Below are 21,320 nucleotides of genomic sequence, written 5' to 3'. Positions count from 1 at the left end.
AGCAGGGCACTTATTCCAGGGCTGTATTTCCCCTTGATTGATTACCTCTGCCTTTGTGGGGCTGACATCTTACACGGGAGTCCTGCTTGGTCCCTTATCATGGGAGCATGAGGAATGATCATTCCCCAGCGACACCCGTTGATAACAGTGAATAATAGCCGGGAAGGGAGGCAGACGGTAGTAGGAACATGCTCAACAGAGGTGCTGTTATTCTTGGGACAGGAGGCTTCTGCAGAGGAGGAGGAGAGCTTGGAGGGTGGACGGGGGGGTTCTGTCACTGCTGATGCTCTCTAGGGCTCAGAAGCTGAAGAGAAACATTGGCTAAGGATGGTCAAAGCTGGGAAGGAAAAAAAGCAAGGAGGGAAAGGGATGAAGTGAAAGGAGCTAAGAGCCACGCTGGAGAGCGTACAGACAGCCCGGTGACCTCTGATGTGCAAGGGATGAAGGAAACAGACTGTGATTGACTATGTGGACCATCTGGGTGATCATCTTCTGTATTTCAACTGTCCTGGTAGGTGCTCAGAGCTATTTATTCCCAACTGCATGGAATCACATGTTGTCTAAGTGCACTTCTATTCCATGAAGTCGTGGTGTCTTTCTTTAAAAAGGTCTGTGTGGAACCTGGGATTTTTTTTATTTTATTCTTTCTTCTGCTGCTTCCTGCACTAATTGACAGTGGCCAGATGGCTAGATACTGGATGCCTCAGTTTCCCCACCTATATAAAACATCAGTGTTACTAACCTGCTTTGGTAAACATAGCAAGTTCTGCAGTGAAGGAGAAAAGACTTGATGCCATTTAGAGAAGCTTTGCTGATTTACACCAACAAGCAATCCCCTAAGGGGGAATGCCCACCACTAGCAAAGTCTCCCTTGACTCAGACTGAAGGAGTGTGAAGCAGTGTTTGACCCACAAAGTTTGGTTTCTTTGCTTTAGCTTTATCACTTTACTGGGAATTTATGTGGCAGATTGTCACTGCTGAGCTCTGGGCGCTCAGACCAGCCGGGAAGGACAGCTGAACCTGGGCTGTGATCTCCAGGTGCTGCTCAGCTTCTTCAGCTTTTGAAAGCATATAAAATCAAGACTGAAATATGTCCAGCCTGGGTGTGAGAAGCTGGGAAATGATCAAACTCTTAGCAAATGTGAAAAATCACTGTTTCATTGCAACTAATGGAAAAATCAATCTATTTTTTCCAGCAGGGGATTTGGTACAAAGTCTGAGAAAACCTGAGCTCTGCCTAGACACTTTAATTACAGAGTGAATGCAATCTGCAAAGTTTTTTGCCTTTTGATCATCTTCCACAATAAAAATAGTGACTGTGATGGTTTTCGCATTATTTTGGTTTCTTATTCTTAGGTACTACCTAAAGGACCCTGTAAATAGATGTCATTGCTCAGGGTGCCACTGAGATAATCTCCTTCCACTTGTTCTTTTTCTAATCCTCAAAAATACCTATTTTGATTTTGCCAGGGATCTTTTGTTCTCCTTTAAATCCTCTCATTAAACTAAACCCATTTACTTTCAAATTAAATGGCTGTGAATTCTGTGGCTGCAAATATTATTTATGTTAAGTAGTGTTTAGATCCATTCATTTCACAGGTTAAAAACTGTAATTGGCTGTTGCTATCCATATCACAGACTGCAGCTTTCTGCCCGTTCCGGACATCTAGTTATCACAGCTGTTTCTGTTTGGAATGGTTTTGGTTTCATACATTGTCATAGAAACCACACATAGAAGAGCCCATTTTCCTCCTTGATTTCAAGGCATGGGGGCAGGCTGTTTGCTCCCAGCTGTGGACGGTAAACATGAGCGAGACCAAGCACAGTTGGTAGCAGAGTGGGGTTATCTGGCCGTGGCATGGGAAGAGGGATTTCGTGTCGCTTAGCAAACAGCCTCACCAGACCTGCGACAGCCCTGCTTGTGCCCCGTCTGCCCCGTCGGTTGCCAGCGTTGGCGAAGACTGACTCAGGGACAGTGTTTGTGGAAAACAAGGTCTTTAAACCAGCACCTGGAGTTTCTCTGCTTTCTCTGGGTTTAAAATTCTGTTACCTGCACATCTATTACAAGGCAGCAGTATCTATCTGATCAGAAGAATAGGGTGGACATCACTTGGTGGAGTGAAACAATAATTGTAAGGCATTAACTACACCATATTCCTTCTTGAACAACACATTTCATGTAAGAAAATAATGCTGTACTCATTCTAGCCATAAAGAAATAACGGCTTTAAATCTCTTTCTAAACCAAAAGCTTTCTTAAGACCTACATTTCTTAAAAGAAAATGGTGCCTACAAGATATATAGCCTTTTCTAAGGTGAAAAATTTTCCTGTTTCTGAGATCGTTACTAACGTGATTGCTAGCATTTATTTTTACATATGTTCAGTATCATCTTGAACAACTGGCATGCAGACCAGGCCTGTTCTGTTGGCCACTTCAAATGCTCTAGCACTAATATTGTTTTTTAATGCATTTTCAAGGCAACTTTTGGACAGAGATACTACAGCAAAAGTATGTTATAGGTATTAACTGTCACATTTGTACTTGTAAACTCCGAACTAAATTACTATTGGTAATCAAATAGATAACAATAGAGAATGATAAATAATGCACGTTTTTAAAACCTGTCAATATTTAGAAATTATCAAATTCAACCTTCAGCTAACAACTGAAACTGCTAAATGCAATTACATTTCTTTAGACAACATGTTACTCCAGTCAGACACTTCTATTTTTTTTCAAAAAATAAATGGATTTTAAAAATCTATTTTTTTCAAACATTACATGGATTTAAAATGCATTTAAATCCTGGCATCAGAGGATAGTTTATTTCATCTGAATTCTTTGCATGTGTGATTCCAGAAAACTCATTACATTATGCAAAACCAAGTGGGTTTTAGTTTATTTATTTTGTGATGCACAAAGGGAGAAAAATGCTGAAGTTACCACAACAGACCAGTTAGATGAGGCATGATACACTGCTGAAAGATCAAACTTTGTTCAGAAATACAATACCTAGAATACTTCCAGCAGAAATGAGTGGAACTATAGTTGCTGACGTCTATTATGCTAAAATTTAACTGTAGAAGAGTAATTGTGCTTATTACAAGGTTTTCAGTGATCATTCTTTCTCCTAAATCTAATCTGAAAGCAATCAGCAATGCTACAAGATTGATTAGGTTGAGTAGTAATATGATGCTGCTGGGTTAACTTTTCCTGCACAAAGAACATAAAAAATTCTATCTGATACTTTTCAAATAATACATCCTGATGACTTGCTTTTAATCTTTTAAGTATGTGTGTATATACACATGCATATAGATATATGTACATATACATTCCATAGTGGGAATTTATAAAGATTTTTGGTTTTGTTCATGAGGGAGGAATTATCTAATTTATTAAAATGGGAACCTGTTTATATTCAGTATTTTTATTGTCAAAAACAATAGAAACTGGTAAAATAATAAAAATGTTAAAAGTATTTTTTAACTACAAGACATAACAACTGGGATCTTGTCCTGCAAATTATTTTGCAATTATTTTTACTGCCTGCCATTTTAATGGTCAGTAGTAAAATGTTTGTTTTGTATATTCATTTTGGTCCAGCTACATGTAACATAAACACATTTAATTGCTACTTCAGGACTGAGTTAAGACTAACATTTCCACACTGCTTTGTGAGAAGCATCCTTCTGGATGGGGCAAGACCGGAAGGTGAGAAAATGACCTTAGGACAAAATACCATCTAGATTCTCAGAAAAATCCTCTTTCAGGTTGGCTCCTGCAGCTTCCTGGTCAGTAGCAGTGAAACAGGCTTGGGTGGTCTGCAACTAGTGGACATATTTGGATCACTTGTGCCCAGGAAAATGACCTGCCAGGTCTATGGTTTAACACTGCCAGGGGCAAGAAATTAATTTTATGTTGCTCTAGGAGAGTCCAGCAGTGCCCTGGATGCTTCTGCAGTGTTTTGGAAGAGGATTCTGCTCATGTACTTAAGTTGGCATAATAACACATTCATCTTTCTCAATAACAGTAATGTCAGAAAAAGGGAGAAGGCAGAAACTCAGTCTGTGCTTGCCTGCTGCTACCATAAAAAAGCAGACTTAATTAGGAGAATTGACTGTATTTCAAGGAAATTGACTGTATTTCAAGGAAATGTTGCCCCCCCGTCAGTTGATAGGGTTGCATGAGGAATGTGAGCATAAGAAGGGTAAATCCTGTAGAGGGGACATAGGTTTTAAGAGGAAAAGTGATTCTACTGCTTTTAAAATTTGCAGATCAGAGCTGTCCCGCCTGTCTGTGACCTCCTGAGCGTCCTGAAAAAGGAGGAAGAAAACTGTGCCAAGACTCTGTCCCTGGAGGAGAAGAACAGAACGCCCGAAAACGATCTGCTCCTGAGCTCGGGTAAAGGCTGAATGAATGTGCACAATAAAAACTGCTCTCAAGTGGGCTGGGTGGCCTCAAAATCAGATACCGCCACATTTGTTCCCATAGGAAGCACGTAGCTTGTATACATCTTTCATTTAGGAGCAGAAAACCAGTTAAGATATGTTACAATGCTCCAAGAGTGGGATTTTGACTTTACTGTGACAGCAAGTCACAGAGGAGCCTTCCAACTCAGCTGCTCAACTGCAGTCCTCACAACTAGGGAGCACGTCAGAAACAAAATCTTGCAAATTGCAGAGGATTCGGAATTCTTCTCATCTTTGACAAAGATATTTTTATAAAGTCAGCCCAGAAAGTGCAAATTTACTTAACTATATTTGCCTTCAAAATCAATGAATACCAGCAGCCAACATTTAAATCATGTGGCCTGAAGGTCCTTGTTGCTTCCTCTTTGCTTTAGCTTACTGTCACATAACAGAGCTCTTGCATTTCAGAGTAGATTTATCATTATATAAAGGAGTTTTTTGGCCTGGGGAGGTCTTGTGGTACTGAGTCCTCATCATATCATGTAGACATCTTTCCTTTCACAGCTGAGCAAGTACATTCATGTGCAAGGGGTCTCAGAGAGATGACTGCAAGCAATTATTGAAGCTTGCCTATGAACCGAGTGTTAGCTCCCCCAGGCAGCAGCTGGGTCAGCATCTCACAGAGTACGTTGGATGGAGGCAACAGACGTGACTATTTTTTGTGCATGACCAGCCACCACCACTAAGGATGGGTTTCTGTCATTCACAGCATCTTGCAGACTGAACTGTTTCTGGGTGACTTTTGTGGACCATGACATGGCAAGTTCCTCACCAGTGTGGAAGGTGAAGGAGCTCTGGTGAGATGTGCTGTGTGCAGGGTGTCCTGGCCAGAGATAAGCTATGGTGTGGAGCAAGAGTTGAGGTTTTTTCTTAGCTCAAAGCCTTCCTCTCTAGCAGAGGTTGTTGGAGACACAGAATTGTTTCACTATGACCTGGCCCAAAGGCAGAACTCAGAGGAAAGATCTATTGCCTAGTTTCTTAGGATGCCTCGAATTTTTCTCTGTCTGTTTTATCCCTGTGAGCCTTTCAGGCTGATGGGTGTGAGCACAGCTTCAGGGCATTACGCCCATGTAGGTACCTGTGGCAAGCTGCCAGATACTCCAGACTACAGATCTGTCTCATTGCATATAAGAAGTTTGATATGAATACATCAGTATTGTTTGTTTCCTTCCCTGGTGCCCTTCACTGAAGAGAAGGGTGGTTTGACAACCTATTTTTTTGCTTTGATTCTGTGACATGGCTCTAATGTTGAGCTCTGCATTTCCTTTGCACCAGAGCTCCGAAGATGCAAACAGTTAAACTTCACAGGACCGTGCAGGTGTGGACCAGCACTAACATTAGCAGGCAGTACCATTTTGCAGATGGTCTTGTTTTATCTCAGTCAAATAGTAGCACCTCAGCAGAGTTTTAAATTGGATCCCAATCTTAAAAATCCCCCGAGGCCCTCTGTTACTGGAAAGTTTTAGACAGGATAATTCTACCCTCTGTGCCCCTCTCCCCAAATCTACAGAGAGAGAAGTATAGGATTGTGTTAAATCTTTGAGAAAACATTTCCAATGGCTGTCAAATTGCTCTTTTAACACTACAAGTCAGATCAAACAAGGCATACTGCCATGAGCTCAGTGCAGCAGAAAGCTTTGAGCTGAAAGTGGCCAGAGTGACTAAGCCCCTCTCTGTGTCTAACTTTGCAAACACACCTTCTCCTGGCAGTGAAACCCCAGAAGAATAAACAGGGGTAGGATGCACATCTTTACCCAAGTAATGGTTCCCAAAGAGACAGCCCAGGAATTTCCTTCTGCTGGTCTTTACTCAAGAAGGGTTTGTTACCTTGGTAAATTACAGAGTAGTGCTTTTATTCTGGGGAATAATGCATCTGAAAATACCTCCAGCCTTTGATTATCTGCATGTCTGAGGTCTGTGTGCAGAAAATCCCATACAGGGACTTCAGTCTGAAGAAGAAAGAAACAAAACTCTGGGAATTCAGTGTATGCCCTTGGTGGGTCATACAGGGAGAGAAAAAGGCGGCTTTGCAGGGTGTAGATTGCCTTCCATATCCCATCTTTCCTGCACCTACTTCAGAAGCTTTGACTGGTGCAGGCAGGAAGAAGGGCAAAGCAAGGGACAAACCTCCACGGTGCTCACATCTCTGTGAAAATGGCACGAACACACAGGATTAGTTGTGGGTGAATCAGGCACAAAGCACCTGAGCAGTAAGTGTTTCTTATCCTCCTGCAGTATAAGGAAAAAGGGATTCTGCCCTTGTGATACCATTAGCTTGGAAAAGGAATTACATTAACATAACCCAAATCATGCTCTTTTTTTGTGCCTGAGCAAAGATGGGATAATTCTCTCTGGTGCAGGGAGCAGGGGAGGGAAGCTACGGGAGGTCTAGGACCTCTGGTCCTGGTAACACCATGTATTGCTGCTGGAGGAATGCTCTATTTGCTACTTGGACGAGGTCCCAAAGAGCACAGGGATGTCAGGGAGGTGGTGCTGTGCTCTGCCTCCACCCAGGAGGCTCTTTAGCTGGGTAGGGGTGGGTTACACCAGCTTTGCACTGTGAAAAATGACAAGAAGCCCACCTGCAGGAGGAATGGCTCAGCTGGTTTTTGTTTTCTCCTCCTGGGCAGAGACCATTTCCACATTGCAATTTTGCCAGGTTTTTCTGTGCTCTGAGTCTGATTTGGGGGCTTTATGCCAGTGGTGTTGGCATGAAGGTTTGATAACCCAAACAATGCAGCACAGATAGGCATAAATACCACCCAAGGTGATGTTTCATTTGCCATTAAACTGTTGGTTTGAAGTAAATGGCTACCAAGTCCTATAAACATTGACACAGGGAAGACACCAGAGCTGAGGTGCTGTGGCTGTGAAAAGCTCTGTATTTTCAGACACTAGGACTGTTGTGCAGGAGGAAATCAATACATTTCTAGAAATGTAAATATTTTTGTCAGGCTAGTGGAGGCTGGCCTTATAAAGCATAAAGCATTTGAAGAGAGCGCTCAGCACTTCCTCCCCTCGGCTTTCAGTGAGTGCGCAGGGCATTCGGCATTGATACTGTTCCTCTCTTCCCTTTCCCCAGTATCATTCTGAAGCTGTTTAAACTCCTAGTCAAGTTGTATCTTTTTCTGTTTACAAAAGGATTATGTAAGGAGAACATCAGGGTGACTCAAAGTAGAAGCTTTAGAAAGACTGAAAAGTGAGCTAAAAAATTCACATCTGGTTTCCTTCATCTTTCCAGGGCCATTCAATAGTTACCAGAAGACAGATGGGTAGCCAAGAGCCTGATGCAAAGTTCACAGTGGCCTAAGTTGCTCTTTGTCTGGCTAGTAGAGACCGGTGGAATCAAGGACCAGAATGGGACAGGCCTGAAGCTTGCTGGGACTTGTTTGAAGCAAGCAGGACCTCTTCTGTCCTATCCAGGCCTTGACAGGTCTCAGTAGGACTTGCTCTGTTTCATCCAGCTTGCTTTTCAGAGTACTGAGAGTATTTGTTTCCATAGCTGCCTTGGTCCTTGGGAGGCATTGCATGGTGTTTCATTGCTTGGAGATGTTACATAGTGTTTCATTGTTGGGAGAAGTTTCGTGGTGTTTCATCACTGGGAGATGCTGCATCGTGTTTCGTTGTTGCCCCCCCAGGCAGATGTGCTGGAATGTGGGATAACATGAGCTGCTGGCCTTCGTCAGCTGTGGGACAGACTGTCAACGCTCACTGCCCTGAATTCTTCCAGATGCTGACTGGGAAAAAAGGTAGCACTAAATATATATAATGCTAATATATATAATACTGATAGATATGCTTTTCTTGCCCAGGTGTTTTTTATTAAATGTGCTAATTACAAAGATGCCACTGTCAGGTCTGAACTGGAAGTGAAATTGTGTCCCTGCTTCTTTTAAAGACCAATGGTCACTAAGCAGCTCCATTTCCAACACTAAACTAAATGTGGGAAAGCCTGGAATTAAAGTAGTAAGATGTTTTAAGTGTTTATTTTTCTTAACCAGGTGGAGAAAAGTGCAGGAAGTAAATGCTATCCTGAAAAGCAGTTTTTTAGCACGGTTTGTTAAGGGTAAGAGTTTTCTCCACTAAGGCTCCGTGTTTCTGTATTTGTCTGTCTTTCCCCTTCTAGTAACTCCTAGAGCCAGATGCTGATCTCAGCTGAGATTGACAGGGACAAAACTTTACACAGCATTAAGTTCATAAAAGTTTTGGCAAAACAGCCAGCCAGGTAGGAGGAAAAGATCCATTTTTTGCCTCTATCAAGAGGAAATCTGCACTGGGGGTTCATCACTTGTCTGTGACACGCTCCACACAAGTGGCATAAATTCATGGGAACTCAGGTTTCATGGCTCACCAAACAACTTACTCAAAAAGAGAGAAGCTCAAGCAACGTTTGTTGTCTTTTTTCCTGGGACTTCTAAAATAGAAATTAAGTGAAATTTATTCCCAGTATGCTACAGTAATCATGAGCCATTAAGTCGAAGTTTCTGCCTGCTTTTTGTTCATTTCTACTTTTCAGCAATGCCCAAGAAATGTGCTTACCTTTCTCTTTTTTAGTTAATGATTCAAATTGGAAGAGGGTTTTGCATTCTTCAGTTATAGGACACGGATTAATGAGGTCCAGTACTTACAGAAAAGTAGACTGTGTTGATTAGACTGGAGTAACTTGTGGGAGGAACGGGAGACAAAGTATTAGATTGCCTAATAAAGATAGATAAGTCAGAGGAGAAGCACTTAGCGCTCTTTAAATAAAATCAGACATGAGCCATTCAGATTAAAATAAATACCGTGCTACTTTCTGTACACACAAATGGTAGCTGCCATTGAATCCTATAATCTGGTTTAAAGACAGAGGATAAACTACACAAAGACACAGATCGCTGAAGAAATCATCCATCTGGCATGCGCTCACAGATCTTTAGAATAGTGATACGGGCCCCTAAACGCATTAAATTAAATCCCTGCTGGTATAGCCACTAGGGGGAACTGCTCCCTGGCTCTGGCCTTCGTACCGGGGAGGAAAACAGGAATTTGTACATCCAAAGGTCATAACTACATCTCAAATGTGCATTGCATTATCTTGGAGATAGTCTAACAGCTTTAAACTTTAGTTGCCCTCCTTATCGAGAAGCTGAGAGCTGAACCACTTCTGATAAGCAATAATCAGAGTGACAGTGTTGAAAACAGAAACCCAAGACATGGTCCATTGGCATTTGCATCTTATTTCGGTCTCTGCATCTGGCATTTTGGGTCAAAGTCAGCAGTAGTTTATTCTCATTCTCATAGCCACATTCTTCTCTGATTTTATACTGCGGTTGGCTTGTGACTCATGCATTTAATTACCGCTACAGTCGTTGTCCTGTTTGAAGCAATTTTGCAAAAGAAAAACAGAGCTCTGTTTGCTTGAAAAAAAAGCCAAAGTTTTCTCTCCTGACCACTTACAGAGCAGAAGGGCAGCCATGAATGCCAAAGACCCATACGTTAAGGAACGCAGATAGCTCTGAGCTTTGACCAAACCCTGGTCTCCGTGCTGTTGAGCTTTGTGCTGACATCTAGACTTGCATTTGCAGCCCAGACTGTCTGGCCTCTTCCCGTATAACAAATCAAAGAAACAAATAATTTGGAACCAAGTAACATAACTGAAGTTCACATCCAGACCTGCACATTGTGTCTCAGGCAAGAAATGAGGAAAGGTGTGATGACTGTGGGGGTTCAGGGGCAGAGGAGAAGGCCACATCAGATGGCCCCAGTTCCACGGCCATTCCTTTAGCCAGTGTTCCCCCTTGCAAGCATGGATTGATGGTTAGACAGACTGCAGACCCCAAGTCTGCTCTGAGTGGGGCATGCTGCAGTTTCCTCAGTGTGCATGTCACCCATAAGCAAGTAGCATTGTTAAAATTGTGCTCATGTCCATCAATATGCCCTGTGTAATCTCCCATGCTTTGCATATAACGCAATCACATGCACACACCAACACAGAACTTCACTTCTTCTTGTCTGATCTACTTGGACATCCTCAGGCAAAACCCAGTTACAGGCATGTTTACAAGCACAACACTCTGCTCTGAGTTAAGTACATGTGTCTTAATAATTGAAGCTGAAGTAGAGAATTTGCCTCTGTACCACTCCCTTGCTGAGTGCCAAGGCAAATGGGGGAGGACTCTTTGGGAGAGCTGTTTCTCTCGTGTTGCTGCTGCACTGCAGCAGGATATAGAAAACCTGGCTTAAAAAACAAACCTGGTCCTTTCAAAGATACTAAGCTGAAACAAGATGTTCATAAAAGCATCAGAATAATAGTCTGATGCTGACACACCCAGAGCTCTTCCCCGGTGGAGATCTCAGCATCTTTGCTGTGCCTTGCAGTTTTACAGAGGTGAGTTCAAATCAAGTGCAGACATGCCTCAGGTCACCAGAATTAGCCCAGAGGTAGCAGGAGCCCTGACTGTCCTGACAGTCCCAGCAGGGCCCCAAAGAGCATAAACCAGTGACAAACACTGCTGTGTATGCATCTCCCTCCATTCCCTCAACACTGTGGGGATGTTTTGCAGGAACTGGATGCCCTAGAGTCCCCACGGCTAAATGTGTGGGCAAAAATAGACTTTCATGGTGCCTTCTGGCAAAGATTCTACTAGGAAGGGATGCTGATTTCAGGTGCTAAGTCCTTTCTAGTATTGCCATTACTGCAGCAAAGCCAGGATTCCACTACCTGTTTCTAAAGTGTGGCTCCTACCTGACAGATTAATGTGATTCAGACAGTGGGCAGTGGTTTTACTTCTTTGTAAAAGTTTCTCTTCTCTTCAGCGCATAACCTACATGCCTGCTAGGGTAATTTTCTTCCAATGAGATTATAAGGTGTGTGGGTCAGGACTTCCAACTTCCGCTTTAGTGCCAAACATGAATATGGACATATTCGAACCTGTGGTATCCAACCATGTGCAACTTGCTGGGGATCCATCTCACTCAGCTTTAGGAGTCTAAAAGAAGTCAGATGTCCCAGGAGAAGTGGGTCAGACAAACTGCCCTCTGCGGATGTCTGCCTGAAAATGAAATTAATTCTGACAATGCCTCTTTTTCTCCACTGACTAGAAAGACAGCCATGAGGGACAGAGTTGGACTCAACAATTTAGCTTTCAGAAGTCTAACTTAAGTGAGGGGAATCCCATCCTAGCTTTTAATTCGCAAGCAAGCAAGGAAATCAACAGTGTAAGATAAAGCCCAGACCTGGCTGTGGGGACAAACCTTTTAGTTTTCATTTAAATATCACTGAAAATCTGTGACCATCTAAGGTTTTGTGTTCTCTTCGGACCATGACAAACCACAGTAAGGAGGTATGAGCATTCCGGAAAGTATCAGGTTTGCACAGAGTATGAATCCGTGATTGAACAAGTCATGTGTTTGCTGATCTTGGAATACTGGCCAAGAAACACCAGATGTACTGAACAGTATTATTTATGTTGCAATTAAAAAAAACACATCCATCACAGTCATCCCTGAGTGGGCAAACAATATTATGACCCACACAAGTACACTGGGCAAGTATCAACATCGTTAGCTCAGCTGCATTTCACCTCCAGCTATGCAGAGTGCACTGCCTGGGGGAAAATATTGCCTTTGTTCTTGGAGCAACCCTACACATTGGTGACTGACCCCCGAGGAGAACAGGTATACAATTGGAAATGATCACACCTGGTTTTGTCTTTTTTTGTTGTTACAACACAGGTTTTGTGTACCGAAACTGTACGAGTGAGGGTTGGTCAGACCCATATCCAAGACCCGATATCGCTTGTGGCTACAACATCAATGACACGACAAATGAGGCAAGAGTGAGTCTGAGTGCCTGTGACCACAGATCTGCTGCTTTGGGGCTCCGGGGGAGGAATATGTGAAGGACAGACTGATGATGTTGTGATTTGACTCAGGTGGGGTTATTGTTACAGGTATTTTTCAGCATAAATGCTTCCTCCAAATGATCAGAATGGGTTGCTCAGGGTAAAACTTCAGTAGCTGATTTTACAATAAAATGTATTTGTTAAATAGGAGGAGACCCCTTTCTCTTGGTATGGGCTGATTTCTCCCAGTCACAGGTAAAGATGTGAATATATCTTCCCATGCAGCGTTCCTATTTCATGACTCTGAAGACCATGTACACCATTGGATACTGCACCTCCCTTGTGACGCTGACGATAGCCCTAGTGGTCCTGGTCTCTTTTAGGTGAGAAGAAGCATCTCTGGTTTGCGTTTGGCCAGGACTTCTGGTCATCTCAGCCAACACAGATCCTTCTGTTGGCTTTCAGGGCCAGTGAAAAATTGAAGTATTTCTGAAAACCTTCACAGAAATCAGTGAACAAAAATGATCTCTGAGTCTTGTCTCCCAGAAAATGTCAGGGCTGCTCCTTATATTGTGCTCTCCTGTCCTTTCCAAAATGTAGATGGATGTATTTTGCAGAGTGGTGTTTTCACCACCTCCCTGCTGAGGTCTTCCCATGACTTCGGTGTCCCTCGGGTAGAGTATCTTTCCCCCTGCTGTTCTTTTCCCCACTTGTGACTGTGGCTAAAACTTTGCTTTAAGTGCTGCTGTGCTGACTTCTGTGAAGGTGTTTCAGATTTGCAGTAGTGATTTGACAGTCGGCTTATCTTCACACATCCTTATAACCTGGAATTTGTACTCTACTGCTTATTCAGTGAAATTAATTTCCCTTACAGTAAGTGTCAGGGCGGCACCTCTGGGCAGAAGGAACCCCAACTACTTCGTAAACTCGTTTTCAGGCTGAATGGCTTCCAGACCCAGATTATGTGAAGCTTTAATACAGAAAACATTGCAGGCACAAGTGCACTGTGCAGGAAAACCAAATAAATCCACCCAGGTGTGAATAAACACCTTGGGTTCATGTTACTCCAGAAAGGAGAGGGGGAGGCTAGACCAAGCGTATTGGCATGAAATCACAATTCTTCTGGCAACTTTCAGCTTGTTTTAGTACCTGAGTGGAGCAGAGGTGACTTTGGCTTTTTAAGGTCTTCCCTAGGGTATCCCTCTTGGGAAATGCATTAGTCTTCCTTTCACAGACAGAAAAACTGTTCTTGATTTGTCAGTTTAGCATTAGTAAGGATTGAAACCTGCTGTTTACAGTCACAAGCTACCTGCATTGGCTAGGAATGTGACTTCACAGGATCTCTCTCTCTTTTTGTAACAGAAGACTTCGCTGTACAAGGAACTACATCCACATGCATCTCTTCACATCATTCATTTTGCGAGCCTCGTCCAACTTCATCAAGGATGCCATTTTGTTTTCCTCTGAAGACATAAATTACTGTGGGGCATACACGGTAACCCTCTGCCTTCCAGCTTGCTCCACACCTGTCTCCCAACAGGATCCCAGAGTAGTTAGTGTGCAGGGAAGGAAATCTCGGTCTCAGCTTTCCATTCAGCATGAGGGTTTATGGGAGAGGAAAAGTATGCTCTGTTCCTTCTCTACTGCTCAGTCCTGCGTGTTGGTTGTTCCTGAGTGAGATTTACCCATCTGGGGGGAGGTTCTGCATAGGTGATGGTGGTATGAGATATGCCGAGACTAGATCATACACACAGAAACCCAGGTGCAGTTCCTCCCAGCTATAGATGCCTTTACAAGTATTGGAGCAGGGGGCACCCAGGTGAGTCTAAAGTAGGTACCCACATTCATCATCTTGATTACATTGACTAGATGGCCATAGAAGACACCAGGAGTTCAGCACATTGACCCAGAAATGCCTAAACATGGGTGTCTCAGGTTGTGAACACAGGATGCACCACCAGGGTGGAGATTCTTATAAGGATTTTAGATCCTGGTAGGTGGGGCTGATAGGAAGAGTACGAGAACACATTAAATATTGATGATTTATACTGCAGTGTGAGACCTGGTAGTAAGACACGGGTTTGCACCCAGAGACCCTGGAAAAGGAACCTCCCAAATTTTGAATTGTTTTTTCCTTTTTCTTTTTATTGGCAGTAAAATACGTTGAAAACTGGGTGGGGGGAACACTAGAGATGACGTTCAATCCTTTAAACCAAAAGATAGGTATTGGGAAGGGAAACAAAAACGGGCACTTTTTTTTTTTTTTTAACCCCTCAGTTTTGCTGGATTTTTGTTGCTGAACAAAAACATTTTGGGCAAATTTTAACTTGTCTTTATCGACCCTTTTTCTTAGGAGAAAAAGAGTGACAAATACTTTCACATGCTTCTCTAGGGTGATATTAGTGCTACTGATACTAATAGGGTATTAATAGTGAAAATCCTCTGAGACAGTAACCCAAACCCATGTGTCCATGATATATTTGGTTCTTGTTAGTGAGGCAGTTGATTAATGCGTTTGTGAGTGCCAGCCCTGCTTTCTTGTCATGTGAACACCTTCTCAAGGCCACCCGATTAGTCCCCTAATTGCTATAAAATCTCTATTTCCCAAGATTTATTTACAGCTCACTCTCTGTTAGAAGGTAGATACAAACAGAGGCAGAAGCTAATTATCCTCTTTTTCCTCAGGCTGGGTGTAAGCTCACCATGGTCTTCTTTCAGTATTGCATCATGTCTAACTACAGCTGGCTCCTCGTGGAGGGACTGTACCTCCACACTCTCCTGGTTATCTCTTTCTTCTCGGAAAGGAAGTTCCTCTGGTGGTTCATCACCCTCGGATGGGGTACTGGTTCTCCTTTCAGTAAGAATAACTGTGGGTTTGTTTTGCCTTTGGGATGGACTTGTGGAGCAGTAACTAGCTTTTCCAATTGCAGGTGCCCCAACTGTCTTTGTGGCTGCATGGGCGACTGCTAGGCAACTCCATGAAAATATTGGGTAAGTTGTGTGGAGGGGAGGAGGGTGACACATCAGGGGGAGCATGCAGCCCCCCCACAGGCTGCTCCACAGGGTCCTGCTCATTTCTAACCACTGGCAGCCAAGCAAACCAACCACCATGCCGCTGCGGTGCAGGCCTGGGTCCTAGCGTGGGTGGGAGCAGAGGTCCAGCTGAGCAATCTGAGAAAGAGCCTCGAATTTCATTTGAGCATTTTCAAGGGCAGGGGGTAGCCTTCAAGTATGAATTCAGCCCACAATGTTTTCAGCATCTGTGTTTGACTTTCTGACCAGTGAGACTTTCTTCCTTTCTCTTCTCCCTTCCAAAATTTCGAACAGTGGTTCTACTGTAAGGGTAGGATACACTTTTGTTCCATGCAGGTGGACAGTTTTCTGTCAGAAATGTTGTACCGATAAGTGAGAACAGGAAATTAATTTCATAGAAGAAGGGAATAGGGGCCTATCTGAAGTGCAAAACAGACTAAACCTCTTTGAAAAGACACCAGTGTTTTCGTAACTGACTGCACCTTCTCTTCTATTTTTACAGGTGTTGGGACATTAACACTAATGCCAATACCTGGTGGATCATTAGAGGCCCTGTAGTTTTGTCTATTTTTGTAAGTCTTTCCTGGGACAAGCAGATTCAAACTGTATTTTCAAATACTGTGAAGTCAGAGATCATCTATTCAACATGCCTTAGAAGTGTGTTAATGAACTGATCTTAGACATGTGCCTGAACTGGTGTGACACATGAATTACTGCTTAAGCAACTTCTGCTCAGCAGGATTTAGTCAGTGACTAATGCCCCGAAGCTAAGTTCACAAGGAAAGCTAGAGTGTCCTCCCAAGAAGCAAGAGCCTGAAGAAGATCAGGTTTCAACATCCTGTTGATTTCATATGAACTTGGCTGGCTTGTGGAAGCTTATTTTGGACTGTTTCAAGGAAGGCTCTGGAGGAGAAACGAAGTGGCTGTACATTTCAGTACAATTGCCTTTGTGTCTCCCGGTCAATGCCCCTCTCAGCAAAGCCAAAACCAATTTGATTTACATGACCATTAGCTTTTGTTTTCAACAATGAAAGCTACTTGCAGGCTGCACAGCTATATGTTAGTGGACTGCAATTATACTATTATGGCATTGCTCACTGAAATAAGGCATAGGCATTGAAACTCAGTACGAACCTGCCCAGTACAAGGCAGTACTGATTTCAAGAACAGTTTGGTACATATAATACTCAGCACCTATGGTCTGAGCATTTGCTGGTGCTAACCGTCAGAGCCTTAGGTACCAAGGGGCTGGAGCTGCTTCTTGGAGATATTTGTTCTGCCCAATGGAGATGCCCTGGGGCAGACCACTCTGCAATCTGTCTGAAGCCCTAGTACAGAAATATGTGAACTGCTAGTTACTCTCAAGTAACCTGCTGACAGCCCATGTGAGAACCCAAGAGCTGGTTGAGGTTTTCATGTTGCCAGTAGCTCCTAACTCCCATAACGTTTGCAAAACACAAACTGCAACACCTGCATGATCTCTTGGAAACCCAAGCAGCACAGATGGTGTGTTAACGTTCTGCTCCCATTTACCAGTGAGCAATCCTTCACTCCCACAAGACAAGCAGAAGATCACACAAGTGATTCAGGTTCAATTTAACCAGGCCACAGCATTTATTTTTCTTAATGAAACATCCTTTATGCTCCAGGAGCTCCAGGAGCCACTCAGCAACATTTAAATGCCAACAAGGCACAGGCATTCCGCAAGACAAAAAGCACAATCTTAATTTATCTTTTGATGGCCACCACCAGCTAGCCCCTTCCAAGTTTCCTCAAAATCCTGATCACATCTAGTTTAGTCACTTAATGCAGGAGCCGCCTGCATGACTCTGCCTCTTTACCTAAAAGGGGCTTATCCCAAGGCCATAGCCACAGACAACAGCCAGTTCTTCAGAATTCAGATCTAATCTCTTTATTCCTCACAGCGCACAGTCGTCCTTAGCAGTTCAAAGGGCAGAAAAGCCACACCGATAAACTCCTTTGTGCTCCTCGGCTAACATTCATTGCTGTGCTGCCCGCGGGCAATCCCTCCCAGCAGGAATCCCGCCGTCCCCCCTTCCCCCGTAGTTTTCATCAGCCAAAAGTCCTGCTCAGTCTACAAGGCTCATGCCTGGGCTAGTGGGTTAAAAGACCCAGAATCCCCGGACCTGAACCTCCTATTTCCCTTAACACCCCCAAAATATTTCAGTCTTTCCTTTGTGTTCCCCCAGCTCTGCTCCTTTCCTCACCCATCCCTAGCTCCCCAAACTTCAAGCCCTCTCCATACACCCTCAGCAGCTCAGACCACGCAGTCACAGTTGCTCCCTCTTCATCCAATAATTTAGGGAACCCAGAAACATCCTGGGTCTGTCCCATGTAGAGTGGACCCGCTTCTCTTAGGGAAAGACACAACCTCAGAGCGCTGCTCCAACACCCACAGGCACGTACAAGCCACCCCACGAAGAGGATGCACCGCTGTGATGGTGTTTCCAGGCATAGGGAAGGGTTAAGGGCCTGCCACGGTGCAGGGTGTTGCAAAAGGGCTGTGGGTGCGGGTCGGTGGGCTGTGTGGGTGCAGGAGGAGCACAGGGCGATGTTGGGAGCCCTGATGGAAAGGGCAGATAAAACTGAGGTCGTTCCCATGTGCTACACGCCCATGTGCTACACGCTGGCTGTGGGAGAGAGGCATGTTCTGCCTCTCCTGCGACTCCCACTCTTTGCCTGAGGGTCAAATGAGCAGAAACAGCTATTGCTTCACCTTCACCCAAACTGAGCGGCAGATCAGCATTTTTACCTGCTACCCACTTGTATTATGGTAACACACTCTTGGAGAGGGGGGAAATGCAAAAGAAAGAGCTTCAGTGTCGGCTGTCTCCTATCCCCACTTTTAACTACTTTCTCTCCATCATCCCAAACCACGCTGTGTCTTTTGGCAGAGAAAAAATGGCATTTGCAGTCCCAGTCAGCAAGCGGTAGCTCCAGTGCTGCCCCTTTGCTGGCATCCAAAGTGGGGTCAGACTGCGCAGAGGCTGAACCCCACAGCCAGAACGGATCCTACAGATGTGCCTGGTGTCCCTTCCCTTTGGTGATTTGCCGGATAACAAGTCCTGATTGTCCCCATAACTAAAGCTGCAGCAAACCAGTGAGGAAAGCAGCCAGCACCCTAGCTCAGGGTGGACAGGCAGACTGGAGAAGCAGGGACAGGGACTGGGATGGGGACAGGGACGCGGGCAGGCCAGCTCCACCCCCTCTATTCTGCCTGCTCAGCCAAAACACCCCAAACTGGCTCTGCTGATTCCTGGCACTTACATAAGTGATGACTGAGCATTTGGTTTTGTTGTTTGATTTTTTTCATGTTCTTCCTTTTGTTTTTTCAGATTAATTTCATTCTTTTTGTCAACATTTTAAGAATCTTGATGAGGAAGCTCAGCTCACCTGAAGGACGGAGCAGTGATTTCAACCAATACAAGTATGTCCCTTGCATCTTGACTTTATGCCACGTGAGCCCACCTGAGCTCCTCTTCCTCCTTCTACACCAGCTTTCCCCTCTGTTTTTGTTGTCAGGAGACTTGCAAAGTCAACACTCCTCCTCATCCCTCTCTTTGGGGTCCACTATATCATCTTCGCTTTTTTCCCCGAAGACACAAGCAGTGGCACAATGGAAATTCAGCTGTTTTTTGAATTGGGTCTTGGATCATTCCAGGTAATATTTGACAAGCTATTATTTCTTTAAAATAAAAAAAATGGTACAACACACAACTCTGCAACAGAGCAGAGTCCCAATGGCAAAATCAAGCTGTCTGATTTCCCTTGGGATGCCTCATCCCCATTCAAAAGCTGAAAATGCAGTTCTAATTCTGTGACCACATTTCTTTTATCTTTCAGGGCTTTGTCGTGGCTGTACTTTATTGTTTTCTTAATGGTGAGGTGAGTTTTGTGTATATAACATTCTTTTTTATTGCTCAAGCATGCCTCATTAATCAGTAGGATGCATTCTGCAATGAATTACACATTTTATCTGAGTGTTTTCTTCCCAGCTACCTAACGTCACTCGTGAAATACCTCCTAGACCTGGCAGGACTAAGTAATTGTATGCCAGATGCAAACTTTACCTCTCGACTATTGCAGCCCTTTCATAAATCAGATAGCATTATTACTGTCTGGGAAGGGAGGGTGGGAGTACCATCCTGCACATCGTCACACTGACAATCAACTGGTTCTGATGTATGATGCTATTATCCGTCATCCCAGGGCTGTTTTCTTTGCTTGACCCTTGGGAGGGAATTTACCAAAAGCTGTATCCAGCCCAAGTTTATTAGGACTCTCATAAGGTAAAGCTTTTGGAAGAGGGACTGTTTCCTTTGTAGTCATAAAACTTCCAGACTTATGGGCTAGAACTTGCACTCTGAAATGCTGCTGCTGGTAGAGGTGGGGGGAAACATTATCCAAACCTGGGAGATCCTGAGGTTGTTGGAAGGGAAAAAAACCCACATTAGTACATAAGATTGGAAGAAAAAGTAATTTTGAAATAGAGGAGGGGTTTGAAATACTTTGATCCTTTAACAGGGTTCAGAAAAAGTTGCTTTGATAAGAAAATCTGCATTTTTTAGCTTTGAGTGCCAAAAGATCCCATTTTTATAACTAAAATGAGAATCCTGGAACAAACCAAACCAAACACTTACTAAGGCCAGCTAGACTGTGTGAAGAGTTTCATCTGCAATTAAACAGAAAGGTTAACAGAAAATTGTGTGGCTGCAAAAACAGTATCACTAGGAGTGACAAGAAACAGGCTCTACCCTAACCCCTTAAACTGGGAGTTAAATAAATAAATTCAAACCTTGGCAAAGGTAACCTGCTCTCCTTTTCCTGTTATACTGCTCTCCGCAATGCGGGGCTCCAAGATAAACTAGGTGAACTAAGTATTTTGTGACCTTTCTACCTAGGTTCAGCTGGAAGTTCAGAGAAAATGGAGGCAGTGGCATTTAAGTAAACACTTGCGTCAGCATCTCAGCACCTCAGCGAGTAATGGAGGAAGTGGCTTAACTCAAGAGATGCAGATGGTGAGGTCGAGCCCACCAGAGCACAGGAGAACAACCCTCCAAAGATCAAGCGTGCTTTAACACTGTATGTCTGGAGGATACCTCCATGCTCAGATACACATGGTTAAGTCCCATGGACCGTGCTGGGAGTCTTGTGTATGTATCCAAAAGCGGGACTTGGCTGTAGATCAATGGTTCTTGAAGCACATCTGTTCATTTATATCCTGTGTAGCACCAGAGTTATTTTGCAAGGCAAAATGGGCCAAAACATCATGCTCTTCCTTGGGTTTCTGGCCACAGTCATTTGTGTTTCCACACCAATATTTTTCAGCTGCTATTTCTACCTTAAATGTGACCTTTCATTTTCCATGTGGCTCTGCAACATGGTCCAGGCTAAGCCAGGCTGGTGAGTTTTAGATGTTCTCTATTTCTTCTGCTGTTGAAGCTGGGTGGACATTCAATTTTGTACGATGGAGGTTACATGCCATCCACAGCCCATGGGTTTGAAATGCAAAATTAATTCATCCCTGAAATTTACCTAGATTCAAAGTCTTTCTGTTGTGGTGATGGATGATGGACACTGAGAACGCAAAGCACAGCTGAGCTCCTGTTTCCTCTCTGACTGCATATCCACTGCTCAGGTATGCTCCAGTGACAGTGGCAGGTTCAGGCAGTTTTCTTCCTTTGCCTCTTCTAACAGTGAAGACCTCAGAAATAACAGTAGTCCGTTTGGATCTTTGTTTCTTTTTGAAATGGTAAAAAAGCTATTACAGCATATTCCAAGGGTGGCTGAGAAAACTTTACTAAGATGGCTCTTTCCTTTAGTGTCTGTACCTCTGAGACTTGTCCAGCTACTCTTTGAAGGGAAGCAATGAAAGCCCTTGAGACATTTAAAACTTAATTGAACTGGACAGTACAAGGTACCTTGTGAAAAATACCATAGTCACTGCCAAAAATCTTTTTAGAGTC

The 21,320-nt window shown here is 43.7% G+C and overlaps 1 protein-coding gene across 1 annotated transcript; it reads left to right on the top strand.

Annotated features, from left to right (window-relative positions):
* Nucleotides 1-283: 283 nt before the first annotated feature.
* SCTR (secretin receptor) lies at nucleotides 284-20,432 on the top strand. The gene is given in 15 exon segments (XM_074828234.1): nucleotides 284-346; nucleotides 348-404; nucleotides 407-511; nucleotides 4,280-4,406; nucleotides 8,113-8,223; nucleotides 12,191-12,294; nucleotides 12,586-12,683; nucleotides 13,663-13,795; nucleotides 14,986-15,139; nucleotides 15,231-15,291; nucleotides 15,836-15,905; nucleotides 18,690-18,781; nucleotides 18,877-19,015; nucleotides 19,198-19,239; nucleotides 20,256-20,432. Coding segments are annotated over 15 exon segments (1,533 nt in total).
* The last annotated feature ends 888 nt before the right edge of the window (nucleotides 20,433-21,320 follow it).

This window comes from Strix aluco, chromosome 6, assembly GCF_031877795.1.
Source record: "Strix aluco isolate bStrAlu1 chromosome 6, bStrAlu1.hap1, whole genome shotgun sequence".
Lineage (NCBI taxonomy): Eukaryota > Metazoa > Chordata > Aves > Strigiformes > Strigidae > Strix > Strix aluco.
The sequence above is the reverse complement of the archived record's forward strand: the minus strand, read 5'-3'. Positions and strand labels throughout refer to the sequence as shown.